Source organism: Rhineura floridana, chromosome 18 (assembly GCF_030035675.1).
Source record: "Rhineura floridana isolate rRhiFlo1 chromosome 18, rRhiFlo1.hap2, whole genome shotgun sequence".
Classification (NCBI taxonomy): Eukaryota; Metazoa; Chordata; class Lepidosauria; order Squamata; family Rhineuridae; genus Rhineura; species Rhineura floridana.
Genome location: NC_084497.1, coordinates 3862658 through 3875822, shown reverse-complemented (window position 1 = coordinate 3875822; position 13165 = coordinate 3862658). Strand labels below are relative to the sequence as shown.

General features: G+C 45.6%; 2 protein-coding genes across 2 annotated transcripts in view; one reads left to right on the top strand and one right to left on the bottom strand.

The window, feature by feature from the left end:
• Positions 1-875: 875 nt before the first annotated feature.
• Positions 876-8819, bottom strand: ARRDC5 (arrestin domain containing 5). Its single transcript, XM_061601830.1, has 3 exons — positions 8570-8819; positions 3614-3822; positions 876-1352 (listed from the first exon to the last, which is right to left on the bottom strand). Exons 1-3 carry the CDS (start codon positions 8817-8819, stop codon positions 876-878), a joined length of 936 nt encoding a protein of 311 aa, XP_061457814.1.
• A 3903-nt stretch (positions 8820-12722) lies between these two features.
• The window catches only part of UHRF1 (ubiquitin like with PHD and ring finger domains 1), a 28472-nt gene continuing 28029 nt past the window's right edge, over positions 12723-13165 (top strand). Inside the window, exon 1 of the mRNA XM_061601479.1 lies at positions 12723-13069. The gene's annotated coding sequence lies outside the window, so the exon portion shown is untranslated. The remainder of the gene's footprint in view (positions 13070-13165) is intronic.

Genomic DNA, 13165 nt, shown 5'->3' with positions numbered 1-13165 from the left:
GGGTGCCCTCCAGATGTTTGGGGCTGCCGGGCCCCTCAGCGCCACCCAACAGGGAGATCTGGAGGCAGCAGGCTGCTGGAGGCTGGCTTATGTACAGAGAAGCATCAGCAAAGAAAGAAAAAGAAAAGAAAGGTCTCTGCTCCCAATGAGCTTACAGTCTAATTGCATAATCATTGGCTTTATTTATTTGTATGTTTGTTTTGGGGAGCACACAAAGGCTAATAATCAAAATAAAAATAGAATTTCTTTAATCACAAATTTTTAAAACCAAATAAAGGGCCGTAGCTCAGTGGCGGAGCACCAGCTTTGCATGCAAATGGTGCCACTTTCAGTCCCTGGATCTCCAGGTAGGGCTGGTTACATCCCCTGCCTGAAATCCTGGACAGCTGCTGCCAGCCAGTGTCGGCAATACTGAGCTACTGTAGATGGACCAGTGGTCTGACTATACATGAGGCAGGTTCCTAGATCTTGAGAGAAGGGCGGTAGCTCAGTGGTAGAACATCTGCGTTGCAAGCAGAAGGTCCCAGCTTCAACTGCCAGCAACTCCAGGTACGACAGGCAGAGAAACCCCTGCCTGAAACCCTGGAAAGCCCCTGCCAGTCCGTGTAGTCAATACTGAGCTAGATGGACCACTGTCCTGACTTGATATAAGGAAGATTCCTTAAAATATACAGATATAAATCTGACCATATATAAATGATCAATATATTTTTTTAAACCCAATAACAAACCCATAAAGCATGAACAGGGCTGTTAGAATGTAAACATAAACTTTTAATTCACTTGAATGGTTCCTAAAACGACAAACATGCTCAGGGTAAAAGGCGTTCTGGAGTGCTGGAGTCGCGACCGTTCCCTCTTGCGCTCTCTTACTCTCAGGGGTCTGCAATTGCATTGCGCACGACAATGGGGATCTTCGCCACCACGGTGCTCATGCACCAAGGGAAGTAGACAATCTCCGTCAACTCGTACCCAACATCCATGATGTCGTCCGACTTGTGGGTGCTGCTGACGGGCATGACTTTGGGCAGAGAGAGGGTGCTGTGGATCTTGGTGACCTCGCAGGACTCGCCCTTCCTGATGTGGGACTCCAGGCGCATCATCTCCTCGCGCTCCTCCAGAGTCCGCCGCTCGGCCCGGAGGTTGAAGGCCTTGTAGAGGACCACGGAGTGCAGGGCAAAGACCACTTTCTTGATGGACTTGCCCGTCCGGTTGGTGATCTCCGTCGTGAAAGCGATGTCGTTGCCGGGGGCATAGATGCTTTGGCCGAGGGAGAGGCGCAAGGTGATGGGCGCACTCTTGAAGCAGCAGTTGTAGAAGAGGACCTTCTCGACTTCCACCACCAAGGGGTACTTGAAGCCAGTTGGAAAGTAAAAGAGAATACAAAGACTGTGAGGATATTGGAAGGGATTCTCTTCCACTGGATCAGTACATCCATCCATCCATTCATCTGTGTACTTTTGAAAAGTTGTTTGTCTGTTCGCTATGTATAACCAAGTCATAACCAAATTTTGCATGATGGTTCCTTAGATCAAGGCTCAAGTTTTTGTCTATCTTTGCGTACAACTGGATGCCATTTTGAATCAAGATGGCAGACTGAGCCTTCCAAAATTGCACTGATGCTCAACAAATTTTGCATGGTGATTATTATTGATTGATTGATTGATTGATCTATATGCTGCTTATATGCCAGAATGGCTTCTAAGTGGTTTTGGCTTCTAAACAGTTCCTTTAAGCGGATGTTTGTCTATGTTTGCATACAATTGGATGCCATTTTGAATCAAGATGGCGGACTGATCCTTTCAAAACTGCAAAATGGTTTTAACCAAATTTTGCACAATGGTTTATGAGATCGGGGAGCAGGTTTTTATTTATGCTTACGTTCAGCTGGACACCATTTTGAATCAAGATAGTGGGCTGAACTTTTCAAAACTGCATTGATGCTTTTCCCTGAGCAATGCCCGGGATGAGGGTGCTAGTTTAAAATACTTCTGTACCGCCCCTCATCCAAACGGATGGGCATAAATGAAAGTATTTATCTCAAACCCAATGTTCAGAAATTAACATTCACGGCAGAGGAGCTAAAGCAGCAATCAAACTTTAACAGTTATAATGCAGACTGAACATGATCATCTTAAAGGTCTGCATGAACCATAATCCCCAGATTCCCGGCTTTCATTTAATATTTTAAAAAGTTCCTTAGCACTTGTGGAACTCAAGATACCGTGCAGGCCTGGCCTTGCAGATGTCCCCTCCTCCACAAGACCCTGCTGCCACCCTGTCTCACCTCTGCCCTGTCCCAGCAAACAGTAGAAATTAGAGGCTGTTGGGAAAGAGGCAAGGTAAATCATTCAGGGGTGCAATGGGCAACTCCCTCTGTAGGTAGGTGCTTTAGGCACACGGGGTTATTCATTCATTCATCTCTCAGCCCACGTTGCTATTGTGTCACATTATGACCCGTACCCCACCATTCTGGAAGTTATTTGGCCTACCACAATTGGCATTGTAATAGCTTGCCGATTTTAAAACAGAAGAAGAATGTGAGCAATCAGTGAGGGTGCAACCCTTTACATAAATGAATCTAAGTTAGTCATGTCTATTAACTTCAATGGGTCTTCTCTGTGTAGGACTAGCATTGAATACCACCCACAGCCTCACAGCCTAACCTACCTCACAGGATGAAATCATGGGGAGAGGGAGAATCAGACATGCCACCATGAGCTACTTGGAGGAACGGTGGTGGGGTATAAAGGTATCATCAACAACAACCACCATCTTGCACTCTATGATCAACAGGTGAGGCCTTGTTGGTAGTGCCAGCGGAGGCTGCCCAGTTGGCATAGACCCATGACAGGGCCTTTTCAGGGATGGCTCTCTGTTTGTGGAATGTTCTCCCCAGTGTGGTGCATCTGCCTCCATCATGATTGACTTTCAGGAGGAATCTGAATACTTTCCTGTTTGCCCAGGCATTTGATGACTGAAGGAGGGTCCTGGCATCCCCAAGAACAGTGGATAGAATAATGTTTTTACCTGTCACTGTTTTTAGACTGTTTTTAACTGTTTGTGAATGCGTTCTTGTTAGATTATTTGGTTTGCCGCTCGGCACTCCTTCAGGAGGAAGGGGGATATAACAACAACAACAATTTTCAGGCTTCTGGAATTTGAGGTTGCGGTGTGTCCATGGAGAGGAGACAATCCAGATCCTGAGTCTTGGGGTCACAGATGGAGGGAAGGACAGTTCTCTCACTTTGGGCAGCTGCAACTCCAAGGACCTCTTCTCGATCATCCCAGAGTGCAGGACACGGAATAATGGGCTCAAGTTGCAGGAAGCCAGATTTCTACTGGACATCAGGAAAAGCTTTCTAACTATTAGAGCCATATGACAATGGAACCAATGACCTAGAGAGGTAGTGGGCTCTCTGACACTGGAGGCCTTCAGGAGGCAGCTGGACAGCCATCTGTCGGGAATGAATTGATTTGAATTCCTGCATTGAGCAGGGGGTTGGACTGGATGGCCTTATAGGCCCCTTCCAACTCTACTGTTCAATGACCTGGGCTCCTACTGGGAGAAAGGGCGGGATATAAATCAAATAAATAAATAAACGAGACTTACCTCGGATTCCACAATGTCTTGGCTGAAGACGGAGGTCCCTTGCACCAGCAGGTACTTCTTCTGCTTCCGGAGAATGAGCTCCCGCGTCGCGCAGACGCCTTGGAGGAAGTAGCTGATCCGCCCAACCCGGCTGGTGAAGGTTGATGGGATCCTGGGAGGCAAGACGAAGTGGAAATCAAAAGTGTGGACACCCGGACCCAGCCAGTTCCCTGCAGGCCAAAAAGAAATTCTGCTCACTTTTTCTTATTTCATTTGTCTCCCCCCCTCCCCCCCGGAGCTCTTTGTGGCGTGAGAAGAAGCTGGCAAAATTACCTGTGGCAGCATAGGAAGCTGCCTTATACTGGGTTAGACCATGGGTCCATCTAGCTCAGTACTGCCAACATTGACTGGCAGCAGCTTTCTCCAGTATTTCAGGCAGGGGATGTTCCCAGCCCTGCCGGGAGATGCCGGAGATGGAAACTGGGACCTTCGGCATGCAAAGCAGGTGCTCTGCCACTACACTATGGCTCTTTCCCTAAAAGAGTAAGATCCCAGTCCTCATGATTCCAGTTAAGGGACTAATTTAAAGAGAAACATAGGACGTTGCAGTATACTGAGTCAGACCACTGCTCCATCTGGCTCAGTATTGCCTCTCCCAGCCCTATTGAACCTGGGAGCTTCTGCATGAAAAGCAGGTGTATTTATTGTGGTTGTTAGTTACTTAGTTAGTTAGTTTCCTGACCTTCACCCTGAGGTCCCAAGGTGGGTTACAACAATTTAAAATGCATCCTTAAAACCAATTTAAAAGAACTTATGATCACAAAATGTGAACTATGACTGAACTACAGCCATTCCCCCAAAGTATCATAAGAAGGTGGGAGATATTATCCAGCAACACCGGGAGGGCGCCAGGTGCCCACCCAGGGCCTACTCTGACTGGCAGTGGCTCTTCTAACTCTCCGCAGAGAGGCCAGGGAGCGAGCAAGCTTCTGAGTTCCACAGCCTTCTTCCTTAGATTAGACGACCATCTTACAATGCAGAACAGCATTTACTCTAATATACAGCCAGACACATTTTGTGCAGTCAAAAATAAACGGGGGAGCGTGAAATAAGTTTTTGTGCAATTGAGCGTATGGGATTTAATAAGAAGCTGGGCAGTTTCTAAAAAAACCTAACAGATGAGGAAAGATCAAAAGTAACAGAAAATGAAGATAAATACTGGCTCCTTTTAAATCTTTGTCACGTGATACTACTAGTCAGTGCTTTTTTTGGTAAAAACAACAACAACGAGGTGCCGGTGCTCATATATTGATAAAAGTACTGTGGGTGCCAGCACAAAATGGCTGGCCAAAAAAAAGATGAAGGTACTCCATACTGGTGAGGGCTGTCACCAAAAAGGCCCTGTCAATAGTATATTATGGGACTAATTACTTGACTAGTCTGGGGGCGGGCAGCGTGCTGGCTGCTTGTGCAGTATGAAAAAAAGTTTAGAATAAATCCTGTTGCAGATGGGGAAACTGAGGCAAAGAGAGAGAATGAGAGAGAGAGAGAGGCTTTCCAAAGGCCACCTAGTGAGTTTATGACAGAGGTGAGATTCAAATCGGGGACTTCCCGATTCCATCACTGCCACCTCCTCAGCGAGTGTACTTAGGAGGGCGTCCTCCATTGCCAACACATTGTTGCTACACTCATCCTCGAAGGCGCTACAAGACTCGTGGTTTAAAAAGGCTAATTATTATAATCATTAGTTCTGATGGACCAAGAACAACAGGAGCCATCGGAAAGTATCGGTCACAAGAGGCGCCTTCCCCAGGGGTATAGTTGTCTGGGGTCCCGCGGTGGGTGTGTTCTTCCTCTCCTTCCTTTTTTAGGAGCAGGGTCCCAATGTCTCCAGCATCCTACTAGCCAATCAGCATGAAAGGGGAGTGTGCTAGCCACTGAGAAGAGTCTTCTAACATGCTTCCTTGTCCTTTCCTGCTGATTGGAGCCAATCAGAGTGAAAGGAGATGAGTCAGCCACGGAGAAGACTCTTCTTAGTAGCTAACACTCTCCTCTTTCGTGCTTATTGGGTCCTAGGGATGTCTGTTGTTGTGAGAGCAGGCATTAAGAAGGATCTCACTCTCAGGTGCTCTTGGATGAAACCGATTATCTTGATCCATTTCAATCCGGTTTTAGGCCTGGTTTCGGCACTGAAACAGCCTTGGTCGCCCTGTATGAAGACCTATGTCGGGAGAGGGACGGGGAGTGTAACTCTGCTGATTCTCCTTGATCTCTCAGCTGCTTTTGATACCATCGACCATGGTATCCTTCTGGGGAGACTCATGGAGCTGGGAGTTGGGGGTACTGCTTGGCAGTGGCTCCGGTCTTACTTGGTGGATCGTCTCCAGAAGGTAGGGCTTGGGGAGCACTGCTCGATACCCTGGACTCTCCATTGTGGAGTCCCGCAGGGATCGGTTCTGTCCCCTATGCTTTTTAACATCTACATGAAGCCGCTGGGCGCGGTCATCAGGAGTTTTGGAGTGCGTTGTCACCAGTATGCTGATGACACGCAACTCTATTTCTCCTTTTCATCTTCTTCAGGTGAGGCTGTTAATGTGCTGAACCGTTGCCTGGCCGCGATAATGGACTGGATGAGAGCTAACAAACTTAGGCTCAATCCTGACAAGACTGAGACGCTGTTAGTGAGTGCCTTCTCGGCCCAGGTGGTGGATGTTCAACCTGTTCTGGATGGGGTTACACTCCCCCTGAAGGAACAGGTTCGTAGTCTGGGGGTTCTTTTCGATCCATTCCTGTCCCTCGAGGCTCAGGTAGCCTCGGTGGCACGGAATGCGTTCTACCACCTTTGGATGGTAGCCCAGCTACGCCCCTACCTGGACAGCGACGACCTCGCCTCAGTTGTGCATGCTCTGGTAACTTCTAGATTGGACTACTACAATGCGCTCTACGTAGGGCTGCCTTTGAAGACAGTTCAGAAACTACAGCTAGTGCAAAACGGGGCAGCCAGACTGTTGACGAGGACAAGGCGGTCCGCACATATAACACCTGTTCTGGCTCATTTGCACTGGCTACCTGTTTGTTTCCGGGCCAGATTCAAAGTGCTAGTTTTCACTTATAAAGCCTTACATGGCGCGGGACCACAATACCTGGCGGAATGCCTCTCCCGATACGAACCTACCCGCTCACTACGTTCAACATCAAAGGCCCTCCTCCGAGTTCCGACCCATAGAGAGGCTCGAAGGGTTGTAACAAGATCCAGGGCCTTTTCAGTGATGGCCCCTGAATTATGGAATTAGTCTCCCCGATGAGGTACACCTGGCGCCTACACTTCTATCTTTTCGGTGCCAGGTCAAAACCTTTTTATTTTCCCAGGCATTTTAATATATTTTATTAGCTTTTAACATGTACCAGATTAACTGTTTCATATGTATACCTTTTATTGTCTATTATGTGATTTTATGTATTTTACTTACTGTTGTGCACCGCCCAGAGAGCCTTTGGGCTGTGGGCGGTATAAAAATTGAATAAAATAAATAAATAAAATACCACAGTGGCAAAAAAGGCAGGCATGGCTATGACGATCATGAAGGGACCCTGCACTTCTGAATTTGCGACTGCATTACTGCTCCACAGGCTGATAGGGTGACTTCTCAAGATCCGATGGAGAGTGCCAGTCTCTGAGGTGTAGCAGCTGTAAACGGCTCCAGGTTCAGTCCCTAGCATCAGGTAACAGGTGACTGGCCTGATGATTATCGTCTTGTGGTGACGCAGAGGTGGGCTTTTTCCAGAGCTTGGAAAAGTTACTTTTTTGAACTACAACTCCCATCAGCCCCAGCCAGCATGGCTACTGGATTGGGCTGATGGGAGGTGTAGTTCAAAAAAGTAACTTTTCCAAGCTCTGGCTTTTTCACTGGTAGCACCAGTATCAGCTTAGATACGAGAGGCCCTGGCCCCCGTCAGAACCGGCATTGCACCAGCTCTTGCAGTCCCTGACTTGAGCATCCTGATGATTGTTTTATTTGTTTTCATTGCCGTGCAGTTTGAATGGTTTTGTTTTAATGCACATTTTAATTACGGGCGGTTCTGAAAACGTTTTGATGAAATTGTTTAACCATGTGACGATATTATTTTTGTGTGTGTGTAATTGGTTTTACAATAGGCAATTTATTATTTATTTATCATTATATTTCTCTCCCACCTTTCCTCCAAAAAGCACAAGGGGGCATGCAAACATGGCTCTTCCCCTCCTGAGTTTATCCTGACAACATCCCTGTTGAGGTAGGCTAGGCAGACAGGCTGTGATTGGCCCAAGGTCCCCCAGTGAGCTTCCTGGCTGAGCGGGGATTTGAACCCTGGACTTCCCAGGCCTTAGTCCGACACTCTAGCCACTGTGCCACGCCAGCTTCTTTTTTTGAATTGTTTGAATTGTTATGTTTTAATGGGTTTGTTTTATTGCACATTTTAATTTTGGTTTTTCAAAAAATGTTTTGACAATATTGTTTTATTGTGTGTTTCAATGAGAGCCAGAGGCAGGCCTTTAGTGTGGTGGCCCCTACCCTTTAAATATTCAACAGACGCCATCTCTTTTGTCTTTTTGGCACTGACTAAAGACTTTCCTCTTCCAACAAGGCTTTTAAGTAGAGACCTTATCCTAGTCTGCGCTGGACCTGCTTTTGAAGTTGTTTTAAAGCTTTTTAAAAAAAGATGTCTTTAAGATGTTTTGTTTTTGAGATTTTTAAAGATGTTTTTAGCGTTCTGTCCGTTGTTTGCCACCCTGGGCTCCTTCTGGGAGGAAGGGCAGGACAGAAACGTAATAAAACGAAGAAATACATAAACATTGTTGTGCCACGTGTTCCATTGCCGAAGAGCGGAGCCTAAATTTCAGACTTGGGTGGGTCATCGCCCAAACCCCTTAACTGCTGAATGGGGAACGCTCCAGTTAAAAAGTTAAGCAGAAATAAGACAAGCCTTGTTCCTCACGTTCTATCTTGAATGTTTTGGTCTTGTGCACGTAATCTGCCTTGTTGACACAGGTCGCGGGCTGGCTGTAATCTTTCTGGACGTTGGCTTCCTCGACCCACTCCAGGTAGCCTCTTCCGATCAGCTCGACTTTCACCAGAGGGTCCACCAGCGTGCTGTGGAGGCTCAGAACTAATTCCCCATCCACGTCAGAGCCAGCTACGTACACATCCTTGGGTATCACTAGCTCGATGGACTTCACCACCGACATGGGTGGGCAAGGAGCTCAGGAAAACTGTTCTCTCCAAGGGCCAAGGCGTGTGTGTTTGCATTGATGGTGCTTTGGGTGATGACAGAGGGTTTGTGACATCACAAGAGTGTGCGTGTGTGTCTCAAGAAAGGATGAAAAAGCAGCTTGTAGGCGGGGCCAAACGCAGATGCCATTTTCAGCCCTGAATGTTCAAGGGCCAGGTTACCTTTATGGCCATCTGCTTTCGTGGAGTCTTGATTGGGCCTCAGAGGGTGAGAGACAGGGACTTCTCAGTTGGGGCACCAAAGTTGCGGGAAACTGCAGGATGGGAGAGATTTTTGCACTTAGGTCCTGCTTTGGGGCTTCCCGGTGGAGCATCTGGCCTGATCCAGCAGCCAGACTCCTCTTATGTTCTTATAAAGACCTTCCCAGTAAAAATCCTGGTTGGCCACTGTGAGAACAGGATGCTGGACTAGATGGGCCACTGGCCTGATCCAGCAGGCTCTTCTTATGTTCTTATTATCCACCATCTTTTATCTCCTTTGGACAAAAACCAGAGACCTTTTGTGCATTTCCAGTGGGGTAGCTAACAGCAAAGACTTTGGACACATCATGAGAAGACACGATTCACTAGGAAAGACAATAATGGTGGGGAAAACAGAAGGGAGTAGAAAAAGGGGAAGGCCAAACAAGAGATGGATTGACTCCATCCAGGAAGCCACAGACCTGAACTTACAAGATCTGAACAGGGTGGTTCATGACAGATGCTCTTGGAGGTCACTGATTCAAGGGGGTCGCCATGTCGTAATTGACTTGAAGGCGCATACCAGTGACAGCAGCAAAGACAGTCATAGAAAGCTGCCTATACCGAGTCAGACCATCTAGCTCAGTGTTGTCTGCACTGACTGGCAGCAGCTCTCCAGGGCTTCAGAGAGGCAGTCTCTCTCAGCCCTACCTGGAGCTGCCATCGGGGACTGAACTTGGGACCTTCTGCGTGCAAGGCAGATCCGCTACGGCCCCTTCCCTGTGGTGAGTCAAAGAGTCTCATGACACCTTAAAGGCTAGCACATTTATTCATGTATTTATTACAGCATAACTCCAGCCCACTTCCTCTGATGCATGACATGTAATCTTGGTTGGCAGGTATATAAAGGAGCAAATTGTACAATGGGAGTTGAAGGGCAACTGAGATGCAAAAATGACCATGAGTGGTCATTAAAGGTATTTTAAATAGGGACACCTTCAGCCTTTTACAGCGGCAGATTGGTGATAATTGCTGAGGGCAGGCATGTGTCTCTGTCTGCGGCTTTTAATGTTTAATGTTTACTCCTGGTCTTATTGTATTTTAGATTGCCTTAGATTTTAAAAAACGAAAGGAAGCACCATAAGGACAAACACATTTATTACCTCAAAAGCTTTTTTGGGGTCTAGAATCCACTTCATCAGAGGTATGAAATGTTAATAAGCTTGCAGGGGTATATCCACATAGGTATAAAGGGGAAAAAATGTGAATGCTGGGAGTTAAGTGGCAAATGGAAAAAAGTGCAGTCTGTGATAATTAAATGAGAGCTTAAAGGGATGCAAAGATAAGCACAGTGATTCCTCACAACAGCAGTAATTGTGCAATCTTCTTAGCATTGCTGAGTAAATTTAACACTTCTCCTGGGGCAAGAAAACCATTGGCAAGACCAAAACAAAACCCTAAACTGTAAATGAAGTCACGGGATCTTGCCGTTTTTAGCAAACTAACAATCCGAGTATGTGAAGGTTTATGTGAAGTTAACATGCCTGCCTCAGAACAAAATGTTTTTAAACTTCACCGGCATGCTAGACAAAATAAGATATTTAGAGATCGTTTCCTGTTATTAGATGTTTTGCTTTTTTGTGTTCATCTCTTACTATGTGCGTGAGTGTGTGTGTGAGCCGTACATTGTGTTTATAATAATAAACATTAAATTAAACTGACCAGCAGAGGTGCTCAAAGGCCTCCATCCCATAAGTCAGTAGGTTCCAAGCACTGACCACTTGAAAATTGCTTGTGATTTTGGTGGACCACTTAAGGATTTTTCTGCCTGTTTTAGCAATTGTAATATACACAATGATTCATAGGGTTGCCATAAGTCGCAGTCGACTTGGAGGCACATAACAACAAAATATATAAATCTTGTTAAATAAATAAATAAGGTTTGCGATCTACTGCAGTTCTCCCTGGGATCTACTGGTAAACCCCCAATCTTACCATCTGCTGGCTGCGTCCCCCCACCCCACCCCACCCACCCCCAAAGACAATACACCATTGTATCACTGCTGCTGGTCTTATAGTAGGGACATTTTGGCATGCCTCTGAGCATAAACGGAGTAATTTCCTTTTAGCATTGAGGAAGCTGCAAAAAGGTTTACAGTACAATGCTATAAGAAGATAGCCCATCTAATCCAGCATCCTGTTCTCAGAGTGGCCAGCCAATGCCCAATCTAGCAAGCCTGCAAGCAGGACTGAGAGCAACGCCGACTCTCTCCACTTGTGATTCCCAGCAACTGGTATTCAGAGGGATACGATCTCTGACAGTGGAGGAAGAATACACCCTGACTGTGGCTAGTAGCCACTGATAGCCTTCTCCTCTTCCATACATTTGTCTAATCCTCTCTTAAAGCCATCCAAGTTGGTGGCGATCTCTGCCTCCTGTGGCTGAAAATCCCATAGTTTTAACTATGCACTGCTGTGCGTGTGTGAAGCACCTGCCTCTGAGCGTAGACAGAGCGTATTTCTGCTTCAGCATCGAGGAAGCCACAAGAAGGTTTACAGTGTAACACAATGGATGACTACTCAACAGTGCCACTGAGTTGAACGAGGTTGCAACCTCAAGGATGGAAGGAAAACAGTTTCTAGAGCTGTGAGCTAGTTGAAGATTTTAACTAGCGTTTGGAAAGTTCATTTTGCAAAAGAATTAATTGTACTTCTAGTTTGCTCCCTCCAAGAACTGAGTTTGTTCTAATTTTCTTCCAGCTCAATTCACAATTTGTTAACGCGGCATTTTTCCCCTCTGAATTCCCAATTTTCCAAGCCACTCTGCTAAAGTGTAAAATGTACTTAATAATCTTTATAAACCCACTCTTTCATTCGTACTCATGATTGCCTGGACTGTATGTTTCTTTGTGTATGTGTATTTTTTTAAACAAGCCTTTTAAGTAGAGAACTTATCCCTATCTGTGTGTATATTATTTATTTATTTATTATACTTGTATACCACCCCATAGCCGAAGGTCTCTGGGCGGTTTACAGCAACTAAAAACAAATACTCAGTGTATTGCTTTTTAATATGTTTTTAAAGTTTTTGTTTTTTTAAAGATGTTTTTAAAGTTGTTTTGTTTTAATATGTTCTTAGGGATGTTTTGTTGTAACACATTTTAAAGTCTGTTTTGATGATGCTTTAAAGTGTTTTTAGTGCTTTTGTTTGCGGCTCTGGGCTCCTGCTGGGAGGAAGGGCGGGATACAAATCTAATAAACAAACAAATAATACTTAAGAAGATTGAGAAAACAAAAAAAGGAAGTGTGATGTGAACAAATTGTTTTATTTATTTTTTCCCAAGAATCCCAATCATTGAGCAAAACCCGACTGCAAAAAAGAAAGTTCAGTTAACCAAGCTACTTTCAGGTGTGTAAATCTGGGATTTACTATTTTAGTCAAACCCCCCCCACAAAGAAGCTTGTGAATTTGTTGATCTGAATTAGCTCATTACAAGCCCCGGGCTTACGTAACCTCACTGAGAAAAGCCTAATTATCATTACGCATGCGCCCAGTGGTGGAAGGGGAGGCGACAGTGAGTGAATGAATGAATTGGGTAGCAATGAATGGCAAATGAGCCTCCGGAGCCACGCCCACTTCCGTCTAGTTCCCGCCACCGCCAGCCAATCAGGAGGCTCCGAGCTCCCCACGTTGAATTTCCCCGCCAAACTCTAAAGCCGGGAGGCGCTTTTTGCGCGGGCTGCAGGAGTTGCTGGGCACCTCTCCTGTCTAGCATATTTATAGACCTGGATATAGTTTATACAAAGAAATATCTATCTATCTATCTGCCACGTAACTGATATATATATATGTATATATATATATATATATGTATGTATGTATGTGTGTGTGTATTGATTAATCAGCAATATCGGAGCAATTTTAGTTTTATTTTTTTGTTTTGGGAAAAAAAAGGCGCGCTTTTTTCATCTCCGGATTTGCAGGCACAGAGGAGAGGGAGCAAAAGTTGTCTTTTTAAATAACAAGGTGAGTGTCTTTTCGGATTGCCTGCCCCCATAAATCCCTAGAATAATTGCATGACCACTCAGAAGTATTTATTGAGACATTAATGTATTTATTTAG